The following is a 12,962-nucleotide window of genomic DNA, read 5'->3' on the forward strand; positions in this document are numbered from 1 at the left end:
TATCATATATCAAACTGTATTGTGGGCTCATGTTTTTTTTGTATGGGTGGGATATGTATGTATATATGTGTTGTGTTGTGTGTTTGTATGTATATATGTGTTGTGTTGTGTGTTTGTATGTATATATGTGTTGTGTTGTGTGTTTGTATGTATGCTGGCTGCTGGAACACCTACATTTCCCTGCTGGGATGAATAAAGTATATCTTATCTTATGTTTATCTTATCTTATTTAGAAATGTGAATTATCTTAATATAAATTTTAAACACTTAAATGTGACAAAATGTTGACTTGAAATACAAAAGTTTTGTCATGATTTTGACCAAAAAGTGTTAACGTGATCATGTCTGTGATTTAAACAAATATATCAACCAATGCTACAAAATGCAATCCTTCTTTAACAGTATATATGGAAATATTTGTTGCACTGAGCCTTCATACTAAATGTTTAACAGATCACAGGTAGGCCTACGGCTATTCACTGACTTTGATATTAAATATTGACTATGTTAAAACTTGGAGCAGAAATTAATATGTAGACTTCTGGCCTTCTGAAAAAAAGCCAGGATGACTTTAAATATGAGAAAAACTTAAAACAGAAACGGAACTTCTCAACGAATAAACTTGTAGGTATCCAGAATCAGAATCAGCTTTATTGGCCAGGTACGCTTATGACACATCTGACTTAGCAAAGACTAATATCTACAAGACTAAATAAGAAACAGTGCAGTGGGGAGTCGTGCAAAATGCTGAAATAGACATGATAATAGAATACATAATTATGAAACAGATTATGTTTTTTTGCAGTGTTTATCCTAAACAGTGTGCAGAGATTGATACGTTTAAATTTAAATAATATACAGTATACACAGTTTGGTTTCAGGGTTATTTCACTGCAGTTACAGTTCTGGCACTCTGTGACTGTTTAGCATTCATCAGAGTGACAGCAAGATATAACTTCATAATCAATTATACACATGATGGTTACTGTGAGACTTGATCAGGTTAGGGTTTTTTTCCACTCTATAAACTTTTCAAAACAGTAATGGTTCACAATCAGATCACATCTAGTTGTTTCACGTCTTATATTGGCATATTTGACTGCACATTAGTAATAATATAGAACCTTTAGTGAGTACCTCTCACTTGTTTCACATCAGTTGGGATTCAAAGTCATTGTGACAAGTATGCCTTTTTGTAACGGTATAACAAGACCCAAAAATGTAATTTTTATGTTTAAAATTGCACTTTATAACGACTATATGCCAGAGGCAGAAAGATATGCCAGAGGCAGAAAGATACTGACCTCAAATAATCAGTTGAATTCTCTATCCATCCTGTGATATCTCCTCTGCCTTACTCTGTAAATGGAGTTGATGTTTTGTAAGGAGTCGATCATTCTTCCACCAGATCACAGACACTTCATGTATCTCCAGGGCTTCAATCTCATCATCTCAGTCTTATTAAAAACCCGTTCTGATATGGGAGAGGAATGACAATACTGTATGTAGCTTTCACTTTTTCAATCATTTTAAAAAGAAAGAAAGATGTCCTGACATTTGATTGGTGACAGCAGGTTTCTCAAGGGCTTTTTTATTTGTATATTTGCTTCTTCAAAGCAGGCAGTTTGTTTGTCTGCTGTTTTAGAGCTGACATCCTTAATTTGGGTGGGGGGGTCATGTTGGATTGATGTCTTGATACGTTAATCTCTCTGTGACAAATATAATGAATCCAATCCGCCTTTTTTCACAGCAGGTGAAGTACAGTTTATATCTGCTGTCTTTCCTATGGCAGGTTAAACACATCAAATATCTTGTGCTATATGCATATTTTCTGATCTTCTGGCTTTTTTGTTTTTTGTTTTGCAGAAACATGGAAATAGAAAATGTTTTGGAAAATATTGAAGACATGTTTTTTGTAGTCCATCCTCATTAAAATAATTCAATCAATCAAATCAAACGATTAACAAACAAAAGTCTAATGGAAAATTAATTATAGTGAAAATAAATTAGGAAGCATCATCATCATTCTGCTTTTTATGTCAAACAGACACTGCCATGAAGAAAACACTGCAGCCTCAGTTTCATTGAAAGCATATATTATATTACATTTGCTTGTATTCATGAATTCATAATTTTATGTAGAGATTATTAATTGAATAACGTAATATGGGTTTTCTAAACGTGTCCACATTTCAATAAGTCTCTTTGAAAACGATTTGATTTTAAATCTATTCCACAAGGTGGCACTACAGGCAAACTTTTTCTTTGTCTAAGTGGCCAAAAAAAGTTCCAAATAGGCTACAGTGTTTAATTGATGAGTTTGTACACAGAGAGGTCTGAGGGTGTAATTCTTTCAATTTGCGTCACACTTTCTGGTTAGTAGAGCAGTTAAGAATATGATTTATATAATTTGCAGTCCATATGACTCAAGGTATTTAAAAAAAATAGAAATAAGACATCAACATACACTGGATTAAAAGTCAGCCAGATGTATTTAGATTGTTCCCACTTTTCATAACCTTTCATTGTTTCTGTCCTTTGATACATGTCCAGACCTTTTTAAAACTGTGATTTCAGAAAGTTTATCATTAATCGATTTGGAATATAATTGACAAAATCCATGTAGTTAAATTCAACACTTTATTTTATCATACGTATTTTCAGCTCAAAACACAAAGCTTAACATGTAAGATTTCTGTACAGTGTCCTTGTATAACCTTCAACCGATCATTGTTTACCTCGAAGGCGCGGCCTCTTGAGGAAACATCCAGGAAGAGGCCCGTTGCTTAATGTTGCTTTGGCAACATTGTTATAGCTACTTTCATGCCAGTAAAGCCCATTTGAATTGAAATGAATTGAATTGAGAGAGGCAGAGGGATAGAGAGAGAGAGAGAGAGAGAGAGAGAGAGAGAGAGAGAGAGATCCTAGTACAAATACACCCACATTCATAAAACATTCAGGAGACCTGCAGTCTGACAGCACACCAGAGGTATTTGAAGGCAGAGAAAAAGATCATCTGTGTCTTATCAAAGATGATATCAAGACCATATTTGATTAATAATTCATCAACATAAATTAGTAGCTCTAGGGTCGTGTCACTGAGCTCCCTCAAAGAGAGAAGTAGCAGAGGTTAGCATTGTTTGATGTCAGTGATCAAGAAGTTGAACCTCCACTGTAAAGATTCATGTCTTAAACTATGTCTCTTTCTTCAAGCCTTTGACACTCACCACTCCCTTTACCAACAAGTGAGTGAGGAAGTGTTGGTGCCCTGCGGCTCTGATTTTTCATTGTGATTATCCTTGTCCACATAAACCTCTTAAACGCAGAGCCTAGGCAAACATACACATAACAAACGAGTAACCATTTACTCTGGTTGTGGCCTGCTATTTGAAAACTCCTGCCTTGAACTTTTGTTTTCTGTTGATTTTGGCACCCCCTGTGGACAGAGTGATATACTACATCTTATCTCTTGGCTGATATATAGTCCTGCACGTTTAGGCAGTGCTTCATGTCAAATAGGCCTATCTTACCCTGCTGTCTTTAAATTGTCTTAAAATTAAATGTATTACTCATTGGGAACATTTTCTATAGAAAATATGAAAAAAGCCACATTCTTTGGCATATACTTGTTTGACACCAACCCTGTGGCGTGCATTAAAAATAACAATATAGAAATAGTCAATCCTGCCGAGGGTGGTCTTGTGTGCCTGTGTAGGTCATATAAAGGCAACATAAATAATATCAGTCTGTTTGATAACAAGAAAAACACTCCTCACAGGTACTAAGTAAACTGTGAACATCCTTCATAGGCCTAATGCTTTTTAAGGTTTTTTGCCCGCTGCTCGTTCATTTACCATCGCGTTAGGAATCACTCTCAAGTCATTTACTGTTTTTTGTGATCAAAGGCAGAAAAAACGGTAATTATTGTAACCCAGTTATTTAACATCTAACGTCATAACTGATTTATCAAGGGATTTTTTTTATTATCAAGTCTAAAAAATGTTATTAAATGGGAGGAATCAGCTTTTACATTCCATCTTCATGTTGAAGAATTATTCATTTTACCTCTGTAAAGCAGCTGTTGTTACACACAAGGCTCTGTGTCATCGGATTTCAAAAGGCCGTGCAGTCTTGACACACAAAGTAACCTGAGACTGTCGGTGAAGTGCTTAGAAGAGATTGTGATTGAACCAAGCTTCCCACAGACCTGTGTTGTGGTGTCAGTTATACACATACATTATTGTAAGTATCACAGCAGACGCACTGACCCACACAGAGAGCATCATGCGGGCTAGGAGATTACATACTAATTATGAGCAGACTCAACAGATGACAGCCTGCACTTACTGCTGTTTTCCTCCCGTCCATATGCCATCATACACCTGTCTCTCAGGTGGGGTCATCCTGGGCTGTGTGAGCCTCGACTCCATTAAAGTGACAGTGAAGGTGAAGAGGGACAAACACTTAGACACCTCACCGCTGGCAACAGACCAGAAAACCACTTTATCGCCCCTGATGTTATTCTATGGTCCAGTGAGGCTGAAACAGCATGAATATTGTTTGTTTATCAGAGCATGGGGACTGTGGAGGTGGGTGATACACAGATGGGAATCAGCCCAAGAGATGGGGAACATACTACACATGGTGTGAGCAGCAGTTTAATAGGGCAGTCCACTGATTTTACATGTGTTAGGGTAAGGGTTATTACTGTTATTCTGGAGAAGCCTCATCAAATCTGAAAACAACCCTGATGATGTCATGGTGATGTCATAAAGGTTAGCTCAGCCTGGATTTTGAGAGTATGAATTATGAAGCAAAGGCTTGGTTGATGTGGTTTAAATTACTTTTTATACAAAAGACATACAAAATGCTCTTGAACTGCATTATGGGAAATGTAGGATTTAGCATATCTCAAATTTGACCCAGGTAAGGAAAGTCAGGTGTGGAGGTCCAGGACTGGTTTCGACAATTTTGAGACTGGTTGAATGAATTTTCAAAGTCTTGGAAACACAACACGAGTGATACAGAGAAAATAATTCACAATTCATAAGGAGTCGTAATTCACAGACTATTTTTTGTCTCAGTCAGCGTCTCAAACATCTAACCTATAAACCAGTTTATTTTAAACTGGCCTTTTACTCTGATCACGTGCAATAATCCATCACATGCCACATTACAATTGAATGATTTGGTTGTATGACTAAAATCTTGCATTTATAATTCATGCAACAACAATTTCATTTTTCAATTTCAAATCATTCAAGGTCGATACCACCATTTCCAAAACCAAGGTCATGACCTCTGAATTGTTTCAGAGAATCAGGGCCCTGAGTTTGCCACAGTAAGATGAAAAGGCTTTCAAAGAAAATCAGATCCTTCACTCGGACTCTTTTTCTCTCGGCATGTCCGTGAAATAGCAGGATGTGGTGTTTCTCAGCAGAACGGTCTTACTGGTACAGCAAGGAAGACACGGACTCAATTGTTGTCATGTGGAGGGACGACATTTGAAAAGAAAATAAGTTTAGGTCAGATTGTTATGAAGAATATTCATAGGAGGGAATATTTAACTTGTATTCCCCTTTAAGGTGGGCTGCCACACTCTTGACCTTTGCATTTCTAAAACCCTGATTGTCAAAAAAAAATAATTTTGTGTGAAAAAGATTTTTTAAATGAACCCATTTTTAGACAGAAGAAGAAGCATCTGTTTACTGAGTCCTGATTTTTTTTAATTTCGTGTTAACCTAAACTGAGCCTGCTGTACAATCTGCCAGAAAACAGCCCCCTCCCCTCTCCAGATTTAAGGCTCAGAAGAAGAAGAAGAAGAAGTCAAACACCAACCAAAAAGAGGTGGGCGGTCTGAGAGGGCTTTCTTCAGCCTGAACTGGAGCTGGATAATAGAAATATTTTACGGCGTGTTGTTGAGCTGAGCCTGCATGGCCCTGTGGCAGGAGCGCGGTCGCCATCTCTGGGTAAACAGTGTAACCGAATCACGCAGTTGATATTGTGTAGTGTGTGTGTTTGGAGCCGGAGCGTACAGTAGGAGCAGCAGCAGCAGCAGCAGCAGGCGGGGTGCTATGCTGCCTGGACACACTCCACTCCAATGCAGGACTGACGCTTTGTTTGTCCCCTGCACATCCTCGGACTCTCACCTTCTCACTGACTCTCTCTTTTTTTTTTTTTTCTTCTTTTTTTTTTTTTTTTTTTTTTTTTTTTTAGTAAACTCCGGGGTTATGGGACTGCATACTTCGAGTAAAATGGGATTTTAATGGTGCACACAGCGGACGCTCTGCTAGCCTGTGCACAGCCTGGGGACTGTAGTACGATCGCTAATGTTTGCCAAGGAATAAAACGGTGTAGCCGAAGGTGCAGAACATCTCGTTTCCATGGACAACACGTCCATAATAACACAGGTTGCAAATCCGAAAGAGGAGGAGAGCATTTCTTCCAGTCAGGATAAAGGTAAGGCGCACATCAATCGCGATTTTAAAATTTAAATTTTAAAGCATGAATTTTGATTTCTCAATGCGAGATTATTTTTTTTTACGTTGCTGGATTGCAAAATCTGATCTGCAGCCTCAAAGGATAGGCTGCTGTGTTTCTGAAAACCCTAGAGGGTATCGACAGAAAAGCTCCATTGTTTGGCTGAAGCAGATAAACATTAAGAGCCAGAGCCGTCAGCCAGCCTGTCAATATAAAGCCTTACATGTTCGGGGAGCAAATTCATTTGATGTCCAGGAGATTTATTTGTGCTTTAACCCGGCCTTATAAAATAGCCTATTAATATACACATTTTCTGCTTTAAAAAGCGTGAATTATTTTAATAGCTTATATAGCCTTGATATGTGGAGTGAGCTGGGTTTTTACTACAGGGGGCGGGTACTCTAACGTTACTCCTTTCCCCTTGCCCTGGCGACATCCCTGAACGCATCACTGACACTGTAAAACGCATGATGGACTCAGAATAACAAATACCACCACTGATCTGGGGTAAAATACAGAGTGTGGGTGACTGAAGAAAAGCAGTTTTTAAAAGGAGGTTACTTTTAAAATAGTCCCTGTGAGGGTTTTTATCATGAGCCCCAAAAACATAGTTACATCAGATTTATGTGTTGCACATAAAAACAACCAAAGGATAAAAACACCTCAATGTCTAATGCTTGTTTAGAGTAATACATCTGTTTTTCAGTGTCAGCTCCCTTGTCCACTGCTGATGATAATAATAATAATAATAATAACATCCAGATGTGTAGAAAGTGCCTAAAACAAAAACTTAACAGCAGCTTCATAACCTTAGAGTCTGAACAAAAACACATTTTCTCTGCATCTTTTTGACGCCACTCCACCATGTGGTGGTGGTGGTGCAATTAATGAGAAATCCCCCCCCCCCCCCCCCCCATGAATTTGGAGCTTTCCAGTTTTCATTAACGTGAAGGGAGGTTGTAAAGAGTTGTTGTGACTCGTATTTGATTGAGTCCACATTGGATTTGTGAAGTCCACACAAGAAAACGAGGCCGCGGAGGGTTGCGTACCCTGATGTGGGATACGCTGTTGTTCAAGGGAGGCCACAGCAGGAGGGAAGGACCCCTATGTTCTTCCATCCAACTGAGCCACAGGGTGCCTGGAGGCCACAGGGACTCAAGACTTCCGGTTACACCCAGTGCTCTTTTGGAGGAAAGGTCACCCTTCCTGAATCAGCATCTGCTGAGCGCCGACATTCATGAACCTCAGTGACTCGCTGACCTGTGGTTATAGGAACAAGGGGGAACAAAATATGACTGCAGGAATGCATAATCTTCTCACAGACAACTTGGTCCACAGTTTGTTTACAACCACACGTTTGTGATTACTCTTATTTTCAGGGCCCAGTTGCTCAAAAGTAATCTGATCATCTGAAAACTCTCAGAAAATATCACATATTGAAAAGAAATAAATCAGGTAATCCAATCTTGTTTTATTTCTAGATAAAACCTTCAGATTGTGTTGTACAGAACTTTAGAATAGGATCGGGATTACTCTGATCCCCCCCCCCCCCCCCCCCCCCCAAAAAAAAAATAATAATAATAATTATCAGGATTACCCTGATCCCAGGAGAGGGAATGATTCAGAGCAAAATAAACTTAAATTGTTACAATGACTTAAAGCAGACACTATTGTAAAACATTTAATTCCTTAAAGTAATTCAGCTGTGAGGAACTGTTTGTTTGTGAGGGTTTTGGTGCCCCACTTTGGACAAACGTACGTTTGATGAAGTCTCAGTCGCATGTGAAATCCAGAATCCTTAGAAAAAAAAATCTGTTTTTGAATCAGGTTTATCCTGAATCCAAAATGTTTTATGGAAAACGAAGACAAGAGTAAAATGGATATCCTGGAAGGCAAAAAAGTGGATTTCTAAATCTGGATAAATCTTATCTGGATTAAAACTTTTCAGGTCAGGTCCTGGTGTCACGTTAATGTTAAAACCTTCATCAGCGAATCAAAACAAAAACCAATCAAACCAGCAAACATTCAGACTGTATCACTGAGGTAAAAATTGTGTTCCCACCATATTAGCATGTTTTTATCTGAGGATTCACACACTTTCTTGTGCACAACACCCTGTTTTTCTTGTACAGTTAATCCCAGATGACATGTGGTATCCGACAATCAATCTGCAGAGATAAAATCCAGGGTCATTCACTGGACACTGAGTGGACACACACACACACACACACACACACACACACACACACACACACACACACACACAGAAACGGAGTGAGGCTCCTCAAACAGCTGATGTTACACACACTAAATCAACAGGGAGCTTCCTGAACGGAGTCCCTGCCCTTCACTGCTGCCTTTGTCAAAGCAAACGGACAACAAATGCCACTTGTTGTTCAGCATGGCTACTCTCTGACCTGCGCTGGCTGCCCTGAGGCCACAATGATCACACACACACACACACACTCACACACACGCACACATACACACTCACACACTCACTCACACACACATGCTGAATATTTCAGAGCACGAGCAGGCTATTTTCGGAGTCCTATCAGTTTCATTCCAAGCAAAGACGTAGTAAGTCATTACAGCTTTTTTTTTTTTTTTAGACATTTAGTCAGGTGCAGATGATATCTTTATGCATTATGGATTATGTTAAATGAGGTTAGGGTTTGAATCGTCATGTGGGAGGTTTATTTCTTCAGATAGAACTAATATGAGTACAAAGTCAACAGTGCCAGTTCTTGAGGCTATACAACTGTTTGTTGTATAATAAAGCATTTGCTTGGAGAAAACAGGAAAGTAGTAATAATTTAATGCCAGATTTTCACATGAACCAGTGCTCATAAGAGGCTGAGCGAACAGCTTTCCCTTTTCGTCTTTCCAAACTCAAATTAGACTTTTCATTTGGCAGCCATTTCAGGGTCTGATGCAATGAAATGTAACAACCGGACCGACAAAGCGCGGGGAGTCACAGGCCGGCCAGTTCTCGTCTCACTCGGCGAACCCTTGAGGCTTTGTTTTGAGAACCTCACAGTCCGCCAGGTATCAATGGCTGAGCTGTTTACCTTAATCAGATTAGGGCAAATCTCAGTTTAGCTCTTCGCTGAGAGTGATGACTGATACTTTGAGCAACCTGAACATAAACAGCACCAAGTGTAAGCTAAACAACATTAGTGATATATACCACTTACCGGTAGATAAATAGACTTTATTTGGCATGGATATCACAGATACTTTTATCACCAGATGCATTGTTTAAGTGTTTTAGCGTACATGCTAGTTCTCAATTTGTGGGGTAGGGTTAGGGTTAAATTGCAGTTATAGGCTGCATCAAGCCAATGTAGACTCTAAACTGTTTATTTCATAGAGCCCATTAATCTTCAGCCTTTTGAACAACATGTGGTCAAAGTACTCTGTCTGTTCTGTTTCATGTGAATCAAAAGCCCCGTTTCCACCGAGCGGTCCAGTATGGATCAGTACAGTTTGGTACGGTTTGATTCGGTAAAGCCTGATCCTGTTTGCGTTTCCACAGTCAACCGTAGTTACCGTACTCTTTTTTTTTTTGGTAGGCGGCGTGTAAGCCGGATGCCGATAACCGCATCAGCTACGTAATAGTGTGACATCATAGCAGTGCGACACAGTATACCCCGCTAATAAATTCGACGAAGAAGAAGAAGAACGCGACAAAGGGCAACGATGGAGGACATCCAGCAATTCGTGGTCTTTCTCATTGGCTTGTGGGGTTCTTTGTAACAAAAAAGCAATGAAGCTTTGTTTCAGACGAGGCTGTGTGCCGCGAGGAAAAATACAGCCGTCCTTTTATTACCGCTGTCGCACAGGAAGTGACGCTTCTTTTCGACCGATCAACGGACTGCAGTGTTTAGCTCCAGCTTTTAGGGTCGGATCGGTAGACTTGGCACCTCAACAGAAGGGTAGCAAAACAGTAGGACGATACGGGACGGTAATTTGGGGACCTTTCCCGACCTTTGATAGTGGAAACGCCACAAAATGCGTGCCGTACCGTGACGAACCGAACTGAACTGCTTGGTGGAAACGGGGCTTATGTCTCTTACAGTGACGATATAGAAGTAGAAGGACAGGCTCATAGTAAGAGCAGACTCTGGGATTTATTCTAATACCATGTTAAAACATCATGAGTCCCGTAAAGGCAAATCTTTGCATAGCCAGAGAGAAAATGAAAAAAATAATAGTGAAGCTGTAATTATTTATTAATCGGGAGAAAGGCCCTGAGATTTTCATGCTCACTTGGCTTTTGAGGTTATTCCTGGAACCCGCTGTCGTGCATTAATAAAGTGTTTATGATGTGTGGACCACACCTGCAGGGCTGTGTGCTACACAGTGAGTGAGGGGAGCTACTGTGAGTTTTTGGCAGCTCTGGAGTCTCTGGCACAACCTGCAACTCTGCTGTTTACATCGCTTTGCTGTCATGACCTCACTCAAGTGTGGGGTATAGAAGGGGATCTTTTTCTTGGTAATAGCTAGGTGGTGTAGATGTCCTATATGTATTTTGAGGATGCAGGGTGTCATTTTCAAGAACTCAAGCTGTCTTTATATTCACATTGGAGGGCCATGTGCGTACAGTAAAGTCAATATTCCTTGCACCATTTTCTCTGAGAGAAAAGCTGGACTCTTTGAAGTGCAGGTCCTTATTACAGATTTATGAGCCTATTTCACCCAATGCTGCTCAGAAAAGCTGATTATCTGCACCTCCACGGAAGTGTTGGGTCGTTCGACACATCTTCATTACTTTAGTCCAGTGCCACATCGGGCAGCTGATTGGGAAGAGTCGAATGTTTTTCATGCATGCCTAAGCTGCTTGACTGATAAGCTTGTTAGCTGTGTGAGATCGGACTCTGTCTCAGTCAACATGCCTAGAGGAGAAATTTGGGGATTGTATATTACATTTATTTAGTCCCACAAAGTAATTTGTTTACAACCGTAAAAGGCAAATCAATCCATTGTGTGAGCAACTTGGTGTTGTTGTTGTTGCTCTGCGCAGAGCTTGATTGGTGTTGGAAGTAGCCACAATACATTTGCCAGTAAAGAAAATTCACATTACATGAGCTCACAAACAGTCAATCCCCAAGAGTCGCTTCATTAGGTGTTTGTTGATGTATCAGTCTCTTGGTTTAACTTGGGAACAGCTCCCAAAAAAATCTGTCTGCATGTCCATACTTCCCACATGACGTCGTTTTTGTGCCAGCAATTCCATTTGTGAAGAAAAAGTGTTTTTCTGTTGAGAGATGAAGCCATCATTTTGACAGAGAGTTTAGAGAAGGGCTCATGTTTTGAGAAATACAAATGATTCAAAGTGAAAAATACCTCTATTTTCACTCTGATAGTGTATTGGAAAATTGATATCACCCCCTGTATATCTTTAGCTACAGAGATGGTTAGCTTAGCTTTTTCTAAGACTTACACTATCTCAATTTGCCTTCTCACGTACTTAAACTTGCCGTTTTATGTGAATAAATGTGTTCAAATTGAAGATTGTGGCGAAATGCAGTGTGCAAGTAATAACTGGTGTTAACGTTTAAAACGTTTAGTCTGGAAAGCTGGACACATCACCCCGCAATGGTCGTTATATCTTGGCTGCTTATCCCAAGGAATTCATCAAATGTTAGCAAAAACGCTAAGATGACCATTAAAAAGAACAAGCAGAAAAAGCAGTGAAATGTTTGAAGCACAACGTTCTGTATTTGTTTGTTAGATTTTAGCCAGATTTCCCTGGCGAACCGACACACTGCACATTCAAAGTGTACACAGTGAGGCTAATGAATTTATGTGCTAATGGTCCTGAAAGAGCAGAAGGCTAGCAGTAGGAAAAAAGCTAGCTTGGCTTTGATAAGGCTACCACAAAACCACCTCTGGAGCTCATAAAATAACATGTCATTTCCTTGTTAATGGTACAAAAGACTGAACTAAGTAACTACAGATGAAGACAGAGCAAAGCTAGCTGTTTTCACTCTGTCCGAATCAAAGCTATTCTTGTATTTACACAGCTAATGTCCTCCAAGATGTAGACAATTCTTTGTTAAAAAAAATACATTGCTAAATATATTGAAATTTAACACATTGGCCTACAGCTTTCGATCAATTATAGAAGAGGTGTTTTCTTTGAAATACTGTAAAACTGAAACATGCAGACTAATGGAATATCTGGAAGCTAACTTAATATGGGCCTGCCAGATTCTGCCTCGCCTTTATTCATTTCCTTCGTGGTGAACATAGATCCTGACAACATAATATAAAATCGTCAATTATTTTGGTTAGGTACTATAATGGCTGACAGAGCGTTTTCCAGAGCCAGTGATGGTGATCTCTTTTGACACAGAATGCATTAGGAAGACGTCAGATTTTCACATCGGCTCATAATAAAGATTCGAGCTAGAATTCATTAGAGGGGCCTTTAATTAGGAGGAGGCAGTGTGGAGATCTATGGATTGTGAGAC

At 39.6% G+C, this 12,962-nt stretch overlaps 1 protein-coding gene across 2 annotated transcripts in view; it reads left to right on the plus strand.

Moving 5' to 3' along the window:
- The first annotated feature begins 5,822 nt into the window (after positions 1 to 5,822).
- ctdspla (CTD (carboxy-terminal domain, RNA polymerase II, polypeptide A) small phosphatase-like a) overlaps positions 5,823 to 12,962 on the plus strand; it is a 33,028-nt gene continuing 25,888 nt past the window's right edge. The window contains exon 1 of one of the 2 annotated variants that reach the window (XM_061064144.1): positions 5,823 to 6,459. In XM_061064144.1, coding sequence (XP_060920127.1) covers positions 6,384 to 6,459 — 76 coding nt within the window. In that variant the 5' untranslated portion in view covers positions 5,823 to 6,383. The remainder of the gene's footprint in view (positions 6,460 to 12,962) is intronic. The other variant, XM_061064145.1, reaches the window with a different exon arrangement.

The sequence above is a fragment of the Labrus mixtus genome, chromosome 19 (genome assembly GCF_963584025.1).
Source record: "Labrus mixtus chromosome 19, fLabMix1.1, whole genome shotgun sequence".
NCBI classification, from domain to species: domain Eukaryota; kingdom Metazoa; phylum Chordata; class Actinopteri; order Labriformes; family Labridae; genus Labrus; species Labrus mixtus.